Source organism: Penicillium mononematosum, assembly GCF_028829835.1.
Source record: "Penicillium mononematosum strain IBT 11891 chromosome Unknown utg000005l:1.0-9366267.0:1.0-9372171.0, whole genome shotgun sequence".
NCBI lineage: Eukaryota > Fungi > Ascomycota > Eurotiomycetes > Eurotiales > Aspergillaceae > Penicillium > Penicillium mononematosum.
In genome coordinates this window covers 5,450,184-5,471,738 of record NW_026643275.1, presented here as the reverse complement: position 1 = coordinate 5,471,738, position 21,555 = coordinate 5,450,184, and the positions used below count along the sequence as shown (strand labels likewise).

At 48.7% G+C, this 21,555-nt stretch overlaps 4 protein-coding genes across 4 annotated transcripts; 2 read left to right on the top strand and 2 right to left on the bottom strand.

The window, feature by feature from the left end:
* Window positions 1-130: 130 nt before the first annotated feature.
* Window positions 131-8,047, bottom strand: N7519_010246 (CAZyme family CE10; the record flags this gene model as incomplete). The annotated part of the gene is given in 7 exon segments (XM_057297019.1): window positions 131-1,757; window positions 1,780-2,230; window positions 2,244-4,872; window positions 4,957-5,711; window positions 5,771-6,146; window positions 6,244-7,335; window positions 7,451-8,047. 7 exon segments carry the CDS (start codon window positions 8,045-8,047, stop codon window positions 131-133), a joined length of 7,527 nt encoding a protein of 2,508 aa, XP_057144901.1.
* Window positions 8,048-9,439: 1,392 nt separating this feature from the next.
* Window positions 9,440-14,043, top strand: N7519_010245 (uncharacterized protein; the record flags this gene model as incomplete). Its single annotated transcript, XM_057297018.1, has 7 exons — window positions 9,440-9,974; window positions 10,079-10,271; window positions 10,350-12,039; window positions 12,104-12,751; window positions 12,820-13,220; window positions 13,277-13,695; window positions 13,748-14,043. The coding sequence occupies 7 exons, from the start codon at window positions 9,440-9,442 to the stop codon at window positions 14,041-14,043; spliced, it is 4,182 nt and encodes a 1,393-aa protein (XP_057144900.1).
* Window positions 14,044-16,981: 2,938 nt separating this feature from the next.
* N7519_010244 (cytochrome P450) lies at window positions 16,982-18,725 on the top strand (the record flags this gene model as incomplete). The annotated part of the gene is given in 6 exon segments (XM_057297017.1): window positions 16,982-17,197; window positions 17,256-17,469; window positions 17,517-17,588; window positions 17,641-18,243; window positions 18,302-18,495; window positions 18,513-18,725. 6 exon segments carry the CDS (start codon window positions 16,982-16,984, stop codon window positions 18,723-18,725), a joined length of 1,512 nt encoding a protein of 503 aa, XP_057144899.1.
* A 722-nt stretch (window positions 18,726-19,447) lies between these two features.
* N7519_010243 (NAD(P)/FAD-dependent oxidoreductase) lies at window positions 19,448-20,729 on the bottom strand (the record flags this gene model as incomplete). The annotated part of the gene is made up of 3 exons (XM_057297016.1): window positions 19,448-19,581; window positions 19,639-20,430; window positions 20,498-20,729. 3 exons carry the CDS (start codon window positions 20,727-20,729, stop codon window positions 19,448-19,450), a joined length of 1,158 nt encoding a protein of 385 aa, XP_057144898.1.
* Between the last annotated feature and the right edge of the window lie 826 nt (window positions 20,730-21,555).

Here is a 21,555-nt window from a genome sequence, read left to right as displayed (position 1 = left end):
CTAGCCATGAAGGCTTAATCGATACAAAGCACACGACATATTGTGAGATCGTCCAAAAGGTTCATTCATATATTAATGTAGTAATTATCAGGTAGGAAGTAAGATACAAACAAGCAAGAATCCGGATCCACTAGTATCTAACATGATCGCGCAGAAACTCGTAACCATCTTGAACAGCTTGAGCAGCTGTGTGGTCTTTCTCAAACCCAGGATAAATATCGAAAAGATGCACTGCCTTATCCACAACGCGGAGTTCAACCTCAACGCCCTTCGTAACCAGCTCCTGCGATGTCCTCTGGGCCTGTTCCACTGGAATGAGATCATCAAGCGTCCCGTGGATAATGAAAGTAGGCGTCTTGTAACACCCATTGCGAATCTGGGCCAGAGGGCTGACTGCTTGGATTTCCTTAAGAGTCGGAACGGGCAAGTCCTCGCCACAGTCGCCATCCTTATGAGCCGACCAGAAGCGGCCTCCGTGCAGCAACATCGGCAGACTTTGTCCTTTCCAGTTCATGTGCAATGCAATTCGACTGCGAGGGTCCGTCGGCGACATCCAGCCCCCAAGGGCCTTTTGGTTGGCCGGAGGATTGTAGGCAGTGATGGGTGTCTCGTGCATGCCTTCCCACAGGTTGTAGCTCATTTCTGGCGAGGCGGCATTCTTTCCATACGGGAAATTGGGCTGAGACCAGAATGGGTCTTCATAGTCAGTAGGCCCGTAGAATGCGAGTATAGCCTCGGGAGGCGCGATGCCCCTCTGCTCAGCAGTCCAAGCCAATGTCATGGCCAGATGGGCACCGGTAGACCACCCAACCGCCACCACTTGGGTTCCATCCGATTGTATATCGGGACGACCAAGAGATAACTTGGGCAGGACATTTCGAGCCCAAGAGAGAGCATCGCATACATCATGCATTGGGCCTTCCGTCAGAGAAACCTCTGGGCACAGTCGGTAATCCACACTGACCGGCAAGAATCCCCCGTCGAGGAGCATCTTGACTTGTTTGCTGCGGATGTCCCGGCGCGAAAGCATGATGTGCCCTCCGCCATGGATAAGAAGAGCTGTTTGTCGAGTGTAAGAAGGAGATTTGTCATGGGCCGAGGAAGAGGACCGGGAAGCAAGTTCGTCTACGTACCAATTGGACGGGGTTTTCCAATAGGCTGAAGATCCCGGGGATAGTAAATGTCTGCAGAGAGCTCCACGCCACCATTCTTGCCATAAGCGACCGTCTCCTCGTTCATGACACGTAAGGGACTCCCGGGGTCGGGGTAAAATGACGGCCGAGGTCGGCGACGCAGTAATCACCCGAAGAACATTTGACTCTTCGGAGTCATTGTGTGTCCAGTCAATCCATTGGAAACCTGACTGGAAAAGGGTTTGCTTCCACACGTGCTCAGTCGCAAGGGCGTGTTGCCGACCATCCTCGAACAGCCACCAGCCTTCCAGCAGGCCGAAGACAAGATCGAACCAGAACAAGTTGCGCGTGAGCTCAATTAGGCAAAGAATCCCGTCTGGTCGTAGAAGCTTGTTGATGTTTGAACACGACTGAACCAAATTGCGGGTTGCGTGCACACAGTTGCTGGATAGGATGATATCATATTGACCGACCATGTCAGGCGTAGGAGTCTGTTCAACATTGAGGACTTGGTATTTCATGAAGTTGTAATGCTTGAACTTCTTGCGTGCCAGAGTAAGCAGCCCTGAGGACAGGTCCGTGAATGTGTACTGGAAGCGAAGACCGGGGACAGCAGTGAGCTGACTCAACAAAGCCTTTGTTGTACCCCCCAGTGCCACCCCCAATTTCGAGAATCTTGATCTCCCTCGTGGTATCCATGCGGCCAAGGATATTGACAAGGTATTGGGCCAGGTGATTAGTTGCAGCCTTGAACATTGGGGCGTTGGTGTACACATCCTCCATCAGTCGGCGAGCCTCTGCATCTTGAAAGAGCAGGGAGAGTGGGTCAGCTGCTCCGCTCAAGCAGTCACTGAGTCGCGAGCCCGTTGTCTTGAGAAGATGGTGCTCAGATCTGTGCTGGGGATAGAGGCGAATGATTTCCTCATGCAATACATCAGACGAAACCGTGGGCACAGGGATCGTTGTGCGCACAAAGCCACGATCGGTAGCCCGGATGAGATTCGAGAACTCCAAGATGGAATAAAGCTGGTTTCGGACCTTGCCATGCTGTTTAAGAACTGGCACTTGCGGAATAACACACTCAGCCTCAAGTTTGTCTAGGGGGGACACCAAGGGACTTGAAAGCCTCTACCACATAAGCTGTGACAAGGGCCATCTGTTTGGGATATACAGATTCACAAAATCCGTTCCACTGGGTAAATTCACTGTGCGCCATGCTTCTCTGAATGTCAGTGAAAAGGCTAGGTGCGATGTCAATGAGGCCATGCACATCCGCATCAGAAATTGGGGTTGGGATGACATGGGTATTGTTCTCCGAGTCAGGTACATCTGTGGTCTCGATTTCCAATGACGGGGGAACTCCATTCGTGAGAGGAGCGGTTGCCGCGTCAGGGAAAATCGTCTGCACCAATCTCTGGATATCGGGGATTTCAGTCAAGGAGGAGGCGTCGATGCTGACATTGAACCTCTTCTTTATTTCCACAAGGACCTCAGTTCGCATCAATGAGTCCACGCCAATTTCTTCAAGATTCGAAGATGGCGACAACTCCTCGGAGGCGATCCCGAGTAGATCACAGAGCATCTCTTGGACGACCACAAATTGTCCGTGTTCTGCGGCAGCTTGGCGAGTGGGCTGAACAACAGGTGCTGTATTCTGAGGCGTGGGATTGACATCAATCTTAGAATCATGCCGAAGAGACAAGTCGGGAGATGCCTTTTTGTCATCGGCTTGATTGTTCAATTTTTTGAGCACTCGCGCCAGACCGGCGATGGAGACGCTAGTAAATTCTGCAGAGAGGATGGTGACGGCAAGTTTGCCTGTCTCCCGATCTAGGACAAACGTGTCACAGGCGATCTTGTTCTTAACAGATCGGTCCATGTTGGAGTATACACCCCAAGAAAGCGAGGACTTGGGGTCGCGGGTCATGAAGGCCTCCCCAATCAAGATTTCACCAACCCCAGTGCATACGAAAACCTCATCTTCATTTGTCTCCGAAAGACAGTTGACGTGGATTCCAGCGACTTGGATGAAATTGTCGACGAGCATAGGATCACATGCGGCATCCTTTGTCTTGGACGAGAGGAGGTTCACAATTCCAGCGGCCTCATGCTCGGTCGCGAACACGCGTTCAACGCCGCGATAGCAATCAGCGTAATTGACGACTCTACGGAAAGCCTGATAGACCGCGAATCCTTTGAGGCCGCTCGACTCCCGTGAATTGGCGATAGAATCCACGCGGGATGAATCAATCAGCCGGTTCATGGAGTGAAGGCGAACGAAGAGGGGTGTGTTCTGGCCAAAGGGGTGCAAGCTGATCTCGCCGGTTGCATGCGTGGTCACCGAGTTCTTATTGGGCTCACGAGTGTAGAGAGAGAATGACCAAGGGGAGTCACCGGCCCGGGCACGGGTAAGGCTCAATAGAACACTTCCAGTGGGGTTAAGCACAAGCGGAGCTGAAATGGCAAGATTTTGAAGGTGAGGCATAGCTGGGGATGTATCGTTTTCCGGGCGAATCAGTCCCGCGGCCCGAATGATCATTTCAAAGTAGAGAGAGGCAGGGCAGAGGTTCTGATCAAGTACTGCATGGCCTTGTGTGCACTCCTGGTAAAGGGGGTCCTTCGTATTGATTGCAAATACACACTCGGTGGGCTGTTTGGTGAGCAGCTGCACAAACTCTTTCGGGCCACCCGCAGAAGGAACGGTTGGCTTGTCTTCCGGCAACGGCGCAAAGGCGTTTGGATCATATGCAATCCAATGACGTGTTTGAGCGAACTGATAAGGCGGTAGGTTGATCCAGTTGTAACTTTTAGCTTGAGAATCATGGAACTGCCAGAACTGTACCTTCGCACCTCTGGACCACAGATTACAAGTAGCCTGTGAAAGATTTTTCTGGGCCTGTGGGCCTCCAAGGTCGAGGGATTGGTAGAGATGGTCTTTTGAGGAGGCTGTCACTGCGTCGATAACGCGTCGTACCAATGAGATTATTGGAGATAAAGATCCCGCCTCCAGCCAGATAGCAGGTCCTTGGATCCTCTGGGCCACTCGCTCAACGGCTATCTGGAAGTCAACACGTCCGCGGCTGTGGGCCACAATCTTGTCTGGGGTGACAGAAGACCAGTCGCCGTCCTGCCAACAAGCCTCAAGAGGGATAGAAAGTGGCGTGTATTGAAGCTGTTGGGCTACCTTGCTCAGAGAAGGAACAATGCTATCCACCAGGCGGGAATGGAAAGCATGTGTGTTCTTCAGTCTCTTTGTGCGAAGGATGGAAGGGGTTTTCGCTGACAGCTTCTGAATCATTTGTAGAGATCGCTCATCTCCCGCCAATATAATATTGCGTGGGCCATTGATACAAGCGACATCCACTGCCGCATCTGCCATCTGCTGTGTTGCGCGATTCAACAAACTCTGTACATCCGACTCTGTCCCTTCCACTAAGAGCATAGCTCCGCGCTCAGATCCCCACATGCTCTGGATCATTCTGGCTCGCTCTGAGACAAGATAGAGAGCATCTGAAAGATTCAAGCCACCAGCAACACAAAGTCCAGTAAGTTGGCCAAAGCTGTGACCTATAATTCGGTCCACTTGGAGTCCAGAAGCTATCCATGACATTGCTGATGCGTATTGGATTGAGAACAAAATGCAATGAAGGCTGACCGTATCTTCGATTGGACCAGTCTGGAAGATACGTGGGAACAGGCTCGGAAGGTCGCGAGTTTGACAAACCTTTTCACATTCCATCTAAACAAGTGCAGGCGGACTGTAAGCAAGCTATCATGACAGAGAAGTCAGAAACCTGGGAAGGGGGGGATTTCTAAGGCTTACCAAATGATATTGAAGCAGTTCACACTGATTAAACAGGTCTTCGGAAAGGGTTGCTTCATTTCCATTTTGCCCACCAAAGCACAGGATGACGGGCAGACGAGAAGCCGGTTGTTTCTGAAGATTGGTGGTCTCGCCTGACATCGACTCTAGCTTAGCAATAAGCTCGTTGGGTTGATCTGCGGGAACGCTTAATGTAGAAATGTAATCCATGTCTCTGCTCTGTTTGACTGCCAAGTTATACGCGATGTCTTGACAACAGCCCAGTTGTGCATTCCGGACACTTGTAAGCAGAACCTTGCAGTATGACCTGAGTGACTCGACAGAGTTGGCTGCAAGGATAACGGGCACCTCGGTAGGAAGGAGCGAAGCTCGATTTGAAGGTCCGGATGGCGCTTTGTATTGTTTCACAACAAGAGCCGCATTGCTTCCGGCAGCGCCGTAATTGGTCACCATTGCCACGGCATTCGAAGATGAAGTAGCAGCGGAGGGCCACTGGATTGACTTGGTTGGAATTGCGATTTCTTCGTCGTCCAATGCGGGGATCTTGGGGTTCAGTTGAACAAAATTGGCTTGCTTCGGTATTTGTTGTTTCTGCATCATCAAGACAGTCTTCAGTAGGCCAGCTACCCCTGAAGCGGTCTCTGTGTGGCCGATGTTATCTTTGATAGATCCGACATGAAGCTTTTCGCTACGGCCAGGTCCTCCAAATGCCTTTCGGATGCTGTCAAATTCAATTGGATCGCCCACTTGCGTACCTTATTTTTACTTGTGTTAATGGCATATACTTCAAGACGTTAGTGGTGGCTTCACGAACCTGTACCATGTGCTTCAACATAAGTGACGTCTTCTGGAGGAATTCCAGATGCCAGGAGGGCCTTCTGATAAAGGGATCTCTGGGAGTTCGAGTCTGGCACAGTGATCGGAGAGCAGTTGGATCCCTGGTTGACCGCAGACCCGCCAATTACGGCAAGAATGGGGTCTCCGTTGCGAATTGCGTCTGCGAAGGGTCGTAAAACAACTAGTCCTGCTCCCTCTCCGCGACAATAACCATTGGCAGTTGCATCAAATGCTTTGGAAGCGCCGGTGGGTGAGAGGAAGGAGGCCGCAGCTAGGTTTTGCGTTACTCGTGCGCTGGTCATGACATTTACGCCACCTGCCACGGCAATGGAGCATTCGTTGGTTTGTAGAGCCTGTGGTTTGCCCCGAATTGTTTACCGAGTCAGCCATATTGGTTCTCGGAGGTGCCTTAGAACCCGGTGGTGTAGGAAGTTAATAATGGGATCTTACCTTGCATGCAAGATGGATAGACACCGCGGCTGAAGAGCAGGCGGTGTCAACCACCACCGACGGCCCAGTCCAACCAAAATAGTGACTGAGACGGCCAGTGCAAAAGGCCTGAAGTGTTCCTGTAGCTGAAAATGCGTTCGCATGGGTTGATCCAACATTTTCAGTATAGTCATCGGAGCCAACACCAACATAACAACCAATGTCGGTCGGCACATTGGGATTGCGAAGGCCACAGTATCCAGCTGACTCCATAGCCTCATACCCGACCTGAAGAAGTAGTCGTTGCTGGGGGTCCATAGCATCTGCTTCTCGGGCCGAGATGCCAAAGAAGCGATGATCAAAAACATCAGGATTAGCCAGATAGTTTCCCCAAAATGGTCCCTTTGGCTCACGAAGAAGCTTGTCCATCTTGAATCGCTCGTTCGGAAGTGCGCTGACACCGCACTGCCCCAACTCGAGCATTTCCCACAGTTGCTCTGGAGAGTCTGCCTGGGCATATCGGCATCCCATGCCAGTGATGGCAATTGGGGTTGCTGTCCCGGCCATCGCAGCCACATTGGTTGACTGCGCCGATTCCGTGGGGAAAGATAATTTGTGGATTCCGTTTGGCAGCATTTCATGTTTGGTGTCCGACAAGCTGTTGTTCGTGTGATCTAGCACCCGGTTTCTGACTACACGTGGAACAAACTGGCCAGTTCCAATAGGAGCAAGGCTTACATCGACATTTGTCTCCCTCGAATGCTCAAGCGCGGCTGAAACAGTCATAGCCCATTGCGATGGTTTGGCCAGGATCGATTCCAGGGCAATTTTGTGAATGTCAGATATTTTCCCAACCACACGGCCGTCGACGTTGGACCTTAGTGGTAGGACACAGGGACCAGTGCCTGCCAACCGGAACCTGTCATCTGTATCACAAAGATTGCTAAGGTATTGAACAGCTGTGATATGGCTCGCATGGTGAAATCTCCCTTTCAGGTCGATAATTTTCACCGACAATCCGTGGCTTCCCAGCTCCTTGATCAAGTCATCTACTGCGTCCTCCGCGACTGTAACTGTGGCCGAGTTTGTGTCCGTAAAGCAGGAGACGTAGGCCTATATGTCCCATTGTTAGCACCTTCTCAAGCGCAAAACAGCTACCATAGGATGGGTAGGATAATATGAAGTTGAAGAATATGGGGTATCGGTTGGGTTGATATATATCACGCACAGTTGAAGAGCTAGCCAGCAATCGATTGAGTTGTTCATTCTCATTGCCAGACTTCCATCTGACAGCCACAGATCGGGCCTGGCCATGCGAAATGCCATCCAGGTCAACTGCTGCTCCAATGCAAACAGCCAATCGGACCATGGTGGATGCGATATCCGCGAATTCCTTGGCATCATTTGAGCACGCGACCGCGACTGCCGCGAGGAAGCCGACACAAAATCCCTGCGCATCCACGATTCTGTACTCGTTCCGGGATTTTACTTTGAATTTCCACGCATTGATTATCTGTCGAATCACAGTGAGGGGCGTCAGGAGCACATTCGTGGGATTTTTGGGAGTGGCTATCGGCCCCTGAACACAATCAGCGAGCGCCGTAAGTTGAGCCGCCCCAGGGACTGGAGACAAAGAGGCCCAGGCATCAGTAATGGTAGGCCATAAAGACGGTAGTCCTCGCAAGACATCCTTGAGGAAGTGCAACGCTGGATTTTCGTCGATGTTGCGGCTGATGTAAAATAGACTTTCATCAATCTCGGCATTCTGGGGCCCGAAGACAAGGCAAACGGGCCGACCCGGGCTGGTTTGTGATAGATCAACCATGGCAGCTTAAAATTTGGAAAGGAATATTTTTAAGGAATAAGACAAACAAAGAAGAGAATCGTCCCAAGATGGAACCTGATGTTGAACAGGTTTTGGTGGGATGAGGGAACCTTCAGTGTTGTCCTCGAGGTACATCAAGATTATAATGAAAACCCAAGGATTTAGAAACAAATACGGAGACAACATGTGCAGAATATCTCTGGTCCAAACGCATGTAACCACAGATGATAGATAGCCCGGTCTGGCAGTGTCTCTCCCTTGCTGTGTGAATCTCGAGCTGAAAATCTAGCGATTCTGCATGCAATATCCACCCAGGTGTGGGATCTTCAATGGATCAGCGCCTTATGGAGAGTATATGATCCTATGTGTCATTCTAACGGATATCCAGGGTTCAATTCCTTGTGGGTGGCTGGCTGATGAAGAAAGATTATGGAACGGAATCCCCGACAAACCTCTTAAGGCTTCAGACTCGTTATAACGGTACCAAAATACATAAATATTTTGAGAATTTTGGTTGGTTTCGGTATTTCTGTTATTTTTCATTGCTTTTTCAGTATCAGTTTCTATTCTTGTTTCGGATCCTCTTATAGTTCTCACCGTATGGAGTGTTAGTCTTTCGGCAATTCGTTCTAAATTTCGATTTTTTTCGTAAGTATATTTTCTTTAGGCTATTTTATGTTTTATTTTGGTCGATTCTAACCTACTACTTACGAGTCATCTCACGCTAGGCATCCTGGAATGTGACACCATTGGCATCTTGCATTTATTACTCCGTAATGCTTATTTATTTCCAAGATTGGATCGTTGTCCACACCAGTGGGTGTGAACATTCCGTAAGGGATGACTTGTGTCCTTGCTTTATCGTGTTATGCATATTGCGTTCGGAACAGTTCGGTCTCTATATGGCGTACGGAGAACTCCGTGGGCCAAAACCGGCTTATTGTCTCATTTCTCTAATTATGACCCTGATACTCGGTTGCCCCCAAATGTACTCAGCCATGCTTATTTGGAATATTGCGTTGGCAACTTAGGGAATTAATTATCCCATAGATATATCCCGCTGTACCGCGGAATACCTTGGGTATGGAGTATCCCCTTTAGACTCCGCTGTCCATCGAGCTGTCCGAATACCATGCAATGATTGACAGCCAGTTGGGGAATGCTACCCAAGGTTGAAGAATTTAATAGTAATACTGCCGCACTTATCGCATGAAGTTTTATGGTGTAGATGCAAGGTATATGAAATAATAACAAATCAAAGAGGATCAGACAGATGGTAATTTCCCCAATACAAAATTCATAGCAGTTGGATAATTGCACCCTCCCACCCGCAAACCTTTGGGCAGCATTGCCCAGTTTTCTCTCCGAACTAAGTTGTAAGACACATCACGCATGGCTCCAGACGAAGGCGACCCGGCGATGAGCCTCCAAGAAGAGAAACCTGCGTATCCATCCCTGAGCACGACGAGTTCCGCAGAGTTGCTGCATGGAGCACCATCGAACGACAATGAGCGACTTGACATTCTGCAGGTCGCAGAGCATGCAATGCATTGGGGATCTCCCAAAATCGACCCTCGGATATGGACCAATGTGACATCCCACTTCAGCGACTCCAGCACGCTAGATGGCCGCCAAAAGAATATTTTGTTTCAGAAATTGACAGTTCATGGCAAAGGATCCTCGCTCCAGATTCAACAAACTGTTTTGTCGGCCCTTCTATACCCTCTTGCGTACCCCATCAAACGGCTCGTGAAACTTGTTGGTAACAAAAAATCTCACGATGACCCAGGTACCATATTACATGGACTTGATGGGATCGTACGCAGCGGCGAATTATTGCTGGTCCTGGGTCGTCCTGGTAGTGGATGCTCAACGTTTCTGAAATCACTTTGCGGTTATCTCGAAGGCCTTGATGTCGATCCCGCGAGTGAGATACAGTATAATGGAGTACCCTTCAGGGTGATGATGGAAAAGTACCGGGGGACGTAGTGTACAACCAAGAGGCAGATCATCACTTTCCGAACCTGACAGTCGGTCAAACACTTGAGTTTGCAGCGCATGCACGAGCACCGCACAATCGAGCAGGCAACCCGGGTGGAGATCAGTACGTCAAATCCGTTGTGAAAGCGGTTATGGAGACGTTTGGTCTCACACACACATACAACACGAATGTTGGCAACGACTATGTTCCAGGTGTCAGTGGAGGGGAAAGAAAGAGAGTCAGGTAAGCCTTTCTCTATTCCGCTTGGGGGAAAAGGAAAGAAGGAAAGGCTATGAGAACTGACACAGTTGGTATGGACAGTATCGCGGAAACGGTTTTGTCACGGGCTTCCATCGTGGCCTGGGACAACAGCACACGTGGGCTTGATGCAGCCACTGCAGTCGACTTTGTTCGGGCTCTCCGCACGTCAGCCAAATTATCGGGATCTTGTCATGCAGTCGCTGCATACCAGGCCTCGGAGACTCTTTACAACACTTTCGACCAAGTCATCCTTCTATATGAAGGCCGAGAAATATATTTTGGCTCTCGTGAAAGTGCTGTCCCATACTTTGAGAGGATGGGATGGAAACGACCACCCCAACAAGTGAGCGCAGATTTCCTCACAGCTATCACTAATCCTGGCGAGCGACAACCACAAGTCGGTATGGAGCATGCAGTCCCACGCACGTCGCTGGAATTTGAAGAATACTGGAAGAACAGCCCCGAGCACGCAGAGCTGCAGATGTCAATGCAACAATACAAGCAGAAGACCCCCCTTGATATCTCAGAGGAGATCAAACTGGATGAAGTCAAGCGCCTTGAGCAATCGGCTCATGCTCGACCTTCTAGCCCCTACCTTCTCTCTGTACCGATGCAAATCAGACTGTGTATCGTTAGAGCTTGGCAACGGACCCGAAATGATATCCCAGGCCTGATTGCTTCAGCAGTTGCCCAGATTGTGGTATCCCTCATCATCGGGTCTCTCTTCTATGATATTCCACAAACTACCGCTGGACTAGGGCAGAGGGGATCGGTCCTCTTCCTCGCTGTTTTGACAAATGCTTTGATATCCCTGTTGGAGATCAACACCCTATACAGCCAAAGATTGATAGTGGAGAAACAAGCTGCCTATGCCTTTGTGCATCCCTTTACAGAAGCTATCGCAGGAGTTATTGTGGATTTTCCAATCAAGCTTTTCCGATGCGTCTTGTCTGCTATTATCGTATATTTCCTTGCAAATCTCCGGAGAGAGGCGTCTCATTTCTTTATATACATTCTGTTCCAGCTCACAGCCGTCATGACAATGGCCACAATGTTTCGCACTTTGGCCACTGTTACCCGGACTATCGGACAAGCTATGTCTCTGGCTGGAGTCATCATTATCTGTGTCGCGGTGTACACTGGCTTCACTGTTCCTCAATTCGATATGCCGCCGTGGTTTGCATGGATCCGATGGGTGAATCCGATATTTTACGCTTTCGAGGCCATTGTCGCTAATGAGTTCCACGGTCGCCACTTTGAATGCGTGGAATACATTCCAAACTTGAGTTTTCAGAAGGGAGTCTCCTTCACTTGCTCATATGTGGGATCCCGTCCCGGCGAGCGACATGTTTCTGGGGATGCATATATCGCAGGCAGTTACGATTACTCCTACGACCATGTGTGGAGAAATTACGGCATCTTGGTTGCCTTTCTTGTCTTCTTTTATGTACTTTATTTCTGGCTCACGGAGTTGATCCCAGGAACCACCCCCGCACATGAGGTCTTGATTTTCCGCCGTGGAGATGTACCCGATAAGTTGAATCGAAGTGATCTGGAGTCCGGAGAGCAGCCTCTACCCCTTCAAGAGATGAAATCACTGGCTCCTCCGGCCCGTTCCTCAATGGCAGACCAAAAGGATACGCTCAGCTGGAAGGGATTATGCTACGACATTCCAGTGAAAGGTGGTGAAAAACGACTTCTGGATGACGTTAGTGGATGGGTCAAACCCGGATCACTCACGGCGCTCATGGTATGTAACCACTCATCTACCTGAATTGACAACTTTCAGCTCATAACCATTGGCATAAATATAGGGTGTTTCCGGTGCAGGGAAAACAACCCTTATGAACGTTCTGGCACGGCGAATGACCATTGGGGTCGTTACAGGAGACATGTTGGTCAATGGCCACGAACCTGATGCCAGCTTTGCACGAAAAACCGGCTATGTCCAACAGCAGGATCTTCACGTAGAGACCTGCACGATTCGCGAGGCCCTTCGATTTAGTGCAGCACTACGCCAACCTCGGTCTATCTCAATAGAGGAAAAGTACAACTTCGTTGAGGAGGTGATCCAGTTGCTGGGAATGGAGGATTTCGCGGAAGCAGTTATTGGAAATCCCGGAGATGGTTTAAACATGGAACAAAGGAAACTGCTCAGCATTGGGGTCGAGCTTGCTGCCAAGCCTCAACTTCTGATATTTCTTGATGAGCCCACTAGTGGTTTGGATTCACGAAGTTCGTGGGCTATTTGCAAGTTCATGAGAAAGCTTGCGGACAGTGGCCAACCCGTTCTTGCTACAATCCACCAACCAAGTGCCGTTCTATTCGAGCAATTTGATCGTTTATTGTTCCTTGCCAAAGGTGGAAAGACTGTCTACTTTGGAGACATCGGTCACCAGGGTCGGACAGTTCTGGAATATCTGGAGAAGAATGGAGCTCGTCAATGTGGCCCAACTGAAAATGTGAGTTCTTCGACTCTTGATGTGGCTGTCTTTCTTTTCACAGAATTTGCTAATTTCACGTCTTCTAGCCCGCTGAATACATGCTCGAGGTCATCGGAGGGGGCACCCAAGGCCAGTCTACGCCCATTGACTGGGTTCACGCGTGGAAAAACAGCTCTGAACATACCAAAGTTCTTGAAGAGTTAGACAGTCTCGTCTCGTCGCCATCCAACGCTATCCCCGCCGAGCCCTCCAAGCTCTCCGAATTTGCAATGCCTCCTGCTGTCCAATTTTACCATGTTATGAAGCGCGACCTCCAACAATATTATCGCCAACCCGAATACATCCTGGCCAAGTTTGGTGCGGGGATCTTTTGTGGTCTTTTTGTCGGCTTCTCCTTCTGGAGTTCTGATAATTCAAGCCAAGGCTTTCAGAATGTTTTGTTTAGTTTGTTCCTTCTGTGTACAATATTCTCCACGCTCGTTAACCAGTATGTGTTCGTCCTGAGATCTGGTGATAACAACTTAACATACTGACTAAAAGCAGAATCATGCCGAAATTTCTTTCTCGGCGAGCATTATACGAACTACGAGAGAGACCGGCTAAAACCTACTCCTGGACGGTGTTCATTTTGTGTCAGATACTCGTTGAACTACCATGGCAAACCTTACTGGGGATATGTACCTGGGCCTCGTTTTACTTTTCGGTTTACGGTGGCGACCAAAGTCCCCAGCGGCAGGTGCTCATTCTTCTGTTTACCGTACAGTTCTTCCTCTTCGCGTCGACGTTCGCCCAACTTGTGATTGCTGCAGTTCCCAATCTGGTTTTGGGTAGTATGATGGCTACATTCACGTTTCTCCTATGCCTCTTGTTCAATGGTATCATGCAGCCACCTAGCGCACTGCCGCGGTTTTGGATTTTCATGAATCGAGTTTCACCTCTCACCTATTATGTGGGTGGCATTAGTGCGACTGCATTGCATGGCCGTCCGATCCACTGTTCTAATCGAGAGCTGAGAGTCTTTGACCCCCCCGCAGGGTCAGACTTGCGGTCAATATCTGGCCGAATATCTCAAAACAGCACAAGGCACGCTCTACAACCCGCTTTCCTCCGATCAGTGCCAGTATTGCCCACTTCGGGTAGCAGATCAATATCTTGCTGCCCGGGATATCTCCTGGAATGATCGATGGAGAAACTTTGGGATTTTCTCAGTGTATATCATCTGCAACATCATTGGTGCCATTGGACTATACTATCTGGTTCGAGTTCTACCCTACGCAAGGAAGAATCGCACACAGAAATCTCCAAAATGATCTGCTGGTATTTGCCCTCAACCTTCCTTTACACCACTCTTTTTCGCCACTCTTTTCGCCTTTTTTTCTTCCTTCTTTATTTCCAAATCTTCCTCTTCGTCTGTCTCTTCATCTTTCTTTTCACCCTCCCTTACATTAAACTTGCTTTTTAATATTATTCTATGTGTATCACTACACCCTTTTGTTCTTTTGTTTCTCATTCTATCTCCATGTTATAAAAAAGATTTTGTGCCTATATTGGCTAGTCAAAACGCGTCATACTTGGATGGTTAATTTAGTGGCGGTGAGAAAGGCATCGGATTGAATTAGTATTTCCGGGCTATTTACTCCGTACTATGGGGATATTTTTCAGAATTTGTCGACCGACACTGAAACACTCGCTAATATACAACATTGTACTGAAGTCGACGTCTAGATACGGGACCTGTACTGGATTAAGCGTTGACCTCCACTTTGTATTGCTGATGTAGAATGGTATATCTCACGAGCCAAGCAACTAGCTGCATCTCTGGGACGTTCCAGCCCTAGGAAATTGCGTCCGAAACTGCGTAAATAGATGACCCGCATAAACTCAAATTTGAAATATTGGTGTGATGAGTTCTTTGCAGATCTCTAGTAATCTGTGACAAATCTGCGTGTTATTTTCGTTCCTTCTGTATTACTCCGTACCTCTTGAACCATATCAATACATGTATGTAACACTTTAGCTGCGTACAAACCCCACGTAAGATACCAACCAGCCCAAAGCGAGATCACCGATATCGCGATCTTGAACATCTAGTTAAACACTCTTCAACTATAGTATATTGACCTAATAAACTGTCAGACGTTTGAAGTACAGACAAAATTCTATTAGTGGTGACTCGATTTGCTCCCAAGTTAAGCGATTCATTAAAACCCATTCATGATGCCGACCTCACTTGCATGTTTTAATTATATATATTTTGGAAGAACTATGTTGTACAACATACAAACGGGATCACCCTTTCACATTGTACGGCGTTCGCCGCTAGGAGCCAACTATGCATATTGTTTGGATGATCAAGTTTTCATGTATGTTATACAAACATTTTCCACTCGATAGAGCCATGAATCTCAGCTAGGGTATTGTCACTATAGCCAAGAATGGGGCAAAGCCTAGAGGTTCTGACTCAGTTTTTGCGAAGTACATTCCAAGATAGTAATTTATTTATATTTTCTCGAGATTGGTATTATGACATTGTTACGAAACGATTAAGGGCCCTGGCAGTAGTATATTATTTTTCTCATATGTACATGTAGTACTGGTGATACTTGCACGTATGGGCGTTTACATTTTCTCGTTACTTTCATTCTGGCATGATACGAATACATACCGGTACATACCTGTTCAGCCAAGGGACGGAACGGGACGTTCGGTGATCCGATGGCGATCATTTCTTGGTTGTACGACATGGGTGGATCATCCCGGTACACTATATACGTACTCCTTCCCAGGTTCTGATACATGTTCCAAGGATGCAACGGCCACCCCGAAGAGGCCACATTCTTCAATAGTCGCAGATCTTATGCGGTAAACAATAGGGGTGCGAAACCCGAGCAGGAAAGGACATGAGGCTGAACATAGAATCAAACCTGTGGAATCACAAGGTCGCAATCAACTCCCTACTCCCGCAACCTTCGAATTCCACATTCCTCACTCTCATTTATTTTATTGGCCAGTCAAGGTAGATTTCTGTGAATGCTGTCCTACCCTCTCATTGTTGCCACTTTTGCCCACTCCCATCTCTGGTGCTCGGGTTTGTGGCCATGATATTACTGTGTACTCCGTATAGCCAATTTAGTAATGGATACCTAATTTTCCTATTAGCCCTGGAAAGTGGAGGATGGCTGGACCTACTTCTCTGAGTAAATTGTTATAAGCTGCTGGATATATCGAGGATGAAAGTGCTACATAAGAGTGGTTCGATATCTCCTGTTTCGGAGCTAACCACTCTACAGAAAGTGGACCATGCACGATCGCCGTTGACCTGGTCGGCAACAAGTGCAAATACAAGTCCTACATGTATAGGCCGAATCTCACTGTAGTTACACTGGTATTTGGCTCCAGCTCAATTTGCTACTTTGGTTCAAGTCAGCCTCGCTTTCATGCTACAATATGAAGGTAGGACGCACACAATCTTTGCCGAATACTCCTGGGTTACTGTTGACACCACATCAGGTCTAAACCGGCACCACAATACCGCGGTGAGTAAATGAATCTGATGTATGGTCAACTGGACATCATTGGAAATTAGCATGTACACTGTAATTGTAACCTTTACACATTTAGGTCGAATATATGAAATATCTGGAAGTGGGGGAGGTAAGGAGAGATTGCATTGAGATGATTTGTCTCGAAATTGCAATGACGAATGCTTATCCACCTGCACCAATGACACTCATGGGCATCGTAATATGGTAAGGTTGCGAAGGTCCAAATCGGTTCATAACCCTGGAGAGATAACCGGTAAAACATTGTACATTGCATGTGCATGACTGAGCCAGCCACTGTAAAAGTATCAGCTAGCCACCAGCTGGCTCTAAAGCCCTACCCGAGTAGTCAAATAGCCGGAAGTGAACACAAAAATGTAACCGGACGTATTATAGGACATTATATGCCAGCTGCTTTATTTGAGTGGGTACTTTCTATTTGCTGTGCCGCTTAGCATACCAACCAAATATTCAAAATACATGTCACAATGCACCGTTGACCCTTACTGAGAGGCTGGCGGTTCTTAGGTGGCAGATCGCTGAATAGGACTCCATTGCATATCTTATGCAACGACTGCTTATGTTTTACCCGTGTTAGTAGGTACTATGGTCATCAATGGTGCCTGTCCTTTGTGCCTTTAAATTTATGACCGAATCTGTGGTCGTTCCAAAATAATTCTCGTCCCGTTCCAAAAGTGCTTTCACTATGGCCGTCGACAAGTTGCCATTACTGGCCAAGTTCGAGCCTGTGAGCCTGGTTGGCTTGGTCCTTCTGTCAGGCCTATTTTTCTTATTGACAGCATCGCGCAAATCCGACCTTCCTCTTGTCAACGGAAAGCGACCATTTGAATTTGGAATTGCTAAAGCTCGTCAGCGATATCTGAAGAACGCCCATAACCTAATTACTGCTGGTCTGGCCAAGGTATGTAATTCTAATGTGACCCGGATACATAGTCGGAGTCACTAACGCGTATGTATAGGCCGGTGCATTTAGGATCGTGACGGAAAATGGCACTAGAACTATCTTGTCGCCTAACTATGCCGATGATATTCGGAGTCATCGTGATCTGAGCTTGAGTGCTGCTTTGGTTAAGGAGCATCATGTCAATATCGCAGGCTTCGACGCAGTCAAGGTCACTGTGACATCTGATATCATTCAAGACACTGTCCGAACCAAGCTCACTCAAAATCTCTGTATGACAAGGAAACTCTTCATTGGCGATAGGAGTAGCTAATTCAAGTAGTGAACATTACCGAGCCCATGTCAGAGGAAGCTACTATTTTGTTGAAAGAACAGTGGACGGACAATACCGGTAAGTGCCTCGGATAAGACCCTGGTCCAACATAACTGACCTCCTTCCTTAGAGTGGCACGATGTTGCGCTCCGACCCAAGACTCTCGGCATAGTTGCCCAGCTATCCTCCCGAGTATTCTTGGGCGACAAAGTTTGCCGTAACCCAGACTGGCTCCGTATCACCGTTAACTACACCATCGACTCTTTGATGGCAGCTGCCGAACTCCGGCTCTGGCCTGAAATGCTGCGCCCACTTGCGGCCAGATTCTTGCCCAAATGCAAGAAGATCCGGAAGCAGCTTGAGGAGGCTCGGGACATCATCCAACCTGTTATCGACGAGCGCCGACTGGCCCAGCAGGAGGCAATCAAGCAGGGGAAGCCCCAGGAGCGCTATCATGATGCGATCCAGTGGCTTGCAGAGAACACCAAGGATCGCAGCTTTGAACCTGCTGCAATGCAATTGGCCCTCTCTACTGCGGCCATTCACACAACGACTGATCTGCTTAGCCAGACTGTCCTTGATCTCTGCGGTCGAGACGAACTTATCCAAGAACTGCGAGAAGAGATCATTTCTGTGTTCAAGGATGGGTCTTGGGATAAGAGCACAATGTACAAGCTCAAACTGATGGACAGTGTGATCAAGGAGTCTCAGCGAGTCAAGCCTATGGCGATCGGTAAGGACCTACCCACTTCATTACAAAGCAGCCACAATCTAACTAATATTGTGAATAGCCAAAATGGCACGTTGCGCCGAGGAGGATGTCAAGCTTTCCGATGGAACTATTATTCCGAAGGGTGAGATCATTCTTGTTTCCTGCAGTAAAATGTGGGACGAGAATGTGTACCCCGACCCCAACACTTTTGATCCTCATCGATTCCTCAAGATGCGCCAACGGGGCTCAGACCAAGAGAGCTTCGCTCAACTGGTTTCCCCCTCCCAGAGCATATGGGATTCGGGTTTGGAAAGCATGCTTGCCCTGGACGATTCTTCGCTGCTGCAGAGCTCAAGGTTGCTCTATGTCACATCATCATGAAGTACGACTTCAAGGTGGCAGACGGATGTAATCCACAGGTGCTGAAGTCCGGAATGCGACTTGCGGCAGACCCATTTGCCAAAATTGCTATTAGAAGACGGCAGGAGGAGATCACTTTCTGAGGTCTTTCCAGATTCCAATTCCGACACTGGATCGCTTCACCCTGGGCTCTTTGACACTTCAATCCAGGTCGTTGTTTCAACACAGGTGTATTCTTCCGCAATATCGCCATATCCTTGCTCCATCAATGGGCTATAGTAAGGTGAAGATGGACGAGATAAAAACAAACCAATCTAACTTAACGGATTTTACTTTACAAGCTCAGACCATATGGTGGTTGTGAATGAATGATAGCTTTTCTCAGAAACGGATCACACTTCATGACCCGGTGGTTTAGTATTATAATTGCTTTCTTGGCTAGACAGTCCAACATAGCAAGGAGACATCGATGTAGGTAATACGTATGAAGTTAGAAATATCTTCAAGGCTGCCAGTGACTAACAAACACGCATGCTGATTCATTGCTTCCATGTCGGCCTACATCCCATATATATACCATCAAGTCTGCAATGCGCCATAATAACAATCAACCCGGCTCATGTCTCGGTAAATAATTGGAAAGAGGCTAAGAATCGAACCTATGAGGCAGGGCACCAAAAGCGTCACGAATCGTGTTATATTGGAGTAACGAGGTTGAATTAATGCAGCGAGATTAGATGCGGTACATAGACCATTAATTAATATTATCTAGACGAACCCGATAAGTAGCTGGCTATGTAAACAGTAGAGGCCTAAACCGAAGCCGGCCTACACAAACTGGAGCAACCTAAATCAATGGAGTCTCTTACTCCTGAGCACGCTTCCATACTGGCTCAAGGTTTTCTCCGATTTCACGAACGGCCTCCTCCTCGAGTTCACTGTGAGAGAGACCGGTGCGCTTCGAGATGTTGGACTTGGACTCCTCACGAGACATTTCCACTGTGATCGAATATTGTCAGTCATCTATCTAGCATCAAGAACTCTAAGGGAGCATACCGTGCAAATAAACAGCGGCTTTCTTGCCAGTGTACATGGCGTGAGGGACATTGGTGCTGCCATCGCTGTTGCAATCGCCAATGGCAAAGACACCCTCCTCGCTGGTACGCATCGCGGCAGTAACATTGATCTTATCATCGACGATTACCAGGCCCATCTTGGCTGGAAGTGGCGAGGCCTGTTCAGTGGGGTAGTTGACCATCAAAGCATTGCGCTCAACAGGGTCACCAGTAGTGAAGTGAAGGCGGAACTTGTCAAACTGCTGATCACCGTTCTCGCCCCTGTTGTCGCCGCCATCCTCGAGGCGCTCAATAGAAGCGATTGTGCGGTTATCGATGGTAGTGTTCCAAGCGGCAAGTTGCTCTTTCCAGTCCGGGTACTTCTTAGCTGCGCGGGCCTCGCCCTCTGCAGTTTGCGAGCCATTCACAAATGCAATGATATCGCTGTACTGAGTGTGGGTTTCCAACACGTTGCCCAGCATGTGGCTGATATCGCCGATCATGCCAAATGGCTGGTCCCTGTGCTCGTAGCCATCACACCACGGGCACCAGAAGATACCTTTGCCCCAGTTTTCGCGAAGGCCGGGAGTCGGGGGTAGAATGTCACGGACACCGGTACCGAGCACGATTTTGCGGGCAGTGTAGCTCTTGCCCGTGCCGTCGGTCACTGTAAAGGCAGTGTACTCTCCCTCGATAGGAACGATTGATTCCACGGTCTCATTGCTGAAGTGGGCAGTTGGATACTTCGAGATCTGTTCGCGGGCTAGACCTCTGAAAGCAGCGGGAGGGGTACCTGACGAGGATGAAATATGTTAGACAAGAAACATTGTGTGTCGGAGTAGGATAGAATTCAATCTCACCATCATTGCCAATGACATCGTGCATTTCCCGGGTCACACCATTCCGGTACTCCTGGCTATCAAGCAAGAGAGCCGTCCGGCGAACACGAGAGACACCACTGAGTGCACTGAGACCCGCAGGGCCACCGCCGACCACAATGACCTCGTAATCAGTCTTGGGCACTTCCACCGCGGCGGCACATGCCAGCAGGGAGACAAAAGCGGACGCGAAGGTTGCCTTGCTGAAAACCATGGTGAAGGATGCTTACAACTGTTGAGCTCTCGGAGGACCGCACAGCAGTGGGAGACAAGGTCATTTATAGACGTCCGCTATGTCGCCCATGCTGTTTTACAGAGTGGTAGAGCCCTATAAAATTGCTCAAACAGACGCATGCGTGTGGAGACACTAGTGGCATCTCGAGCTGAGGTGGCTGAAGCTGAAGAGATCGTCGGGATCAACAGGATCACCGATGATTTACAGGGGTCGGGTTCCCTTGCGTATTCGCTAATTTCAAGCTCCTTCCAGGGCTGTATGTCGAGAAGACCTCAACTGGCAATTCGTGTGGGGTAGGTACCTACCTAGGTAGGTTAGTCCACGGGTGGTGAAGAATGTTGAACTAGACTCTTACAAAAAAGTAGCCTTAGCCAAGACCGCCTGCTTAATGAACACTAGTGGCTACCCACTTGCGGACGCTAGTGCCTCGATCGGGAATACCATTGGGCTTTGTGGGGAGGCGCTAGTGTGTCTGTGCAATATAATAGTGTTTGGTGGCACCAGTGGACCGTCAGGGCTGAGGGACGTCCCGTGGACCGCCCTCGGGCACTTAAATGTTATCCCTTGCTTCGGTCTTTGATCCCGCCGTTTTCATGATTCAGAGGCTTTATGCTTCGGTGCTCCCGAGACCAGCTGAATATCACATTCAGATTGTGTTGCATTGCAGATAATTTCGGTTGTCGTATGGTATGGGTCAAAATATGCGTGTGCTACATCTCTTTTGGGTGGAATGAGTGTGCTCGGAAAAATCAGTTGTCAGGTATGTAGTGCTGTAACATCAGAAGTGCGCTAGCATATGTAACTA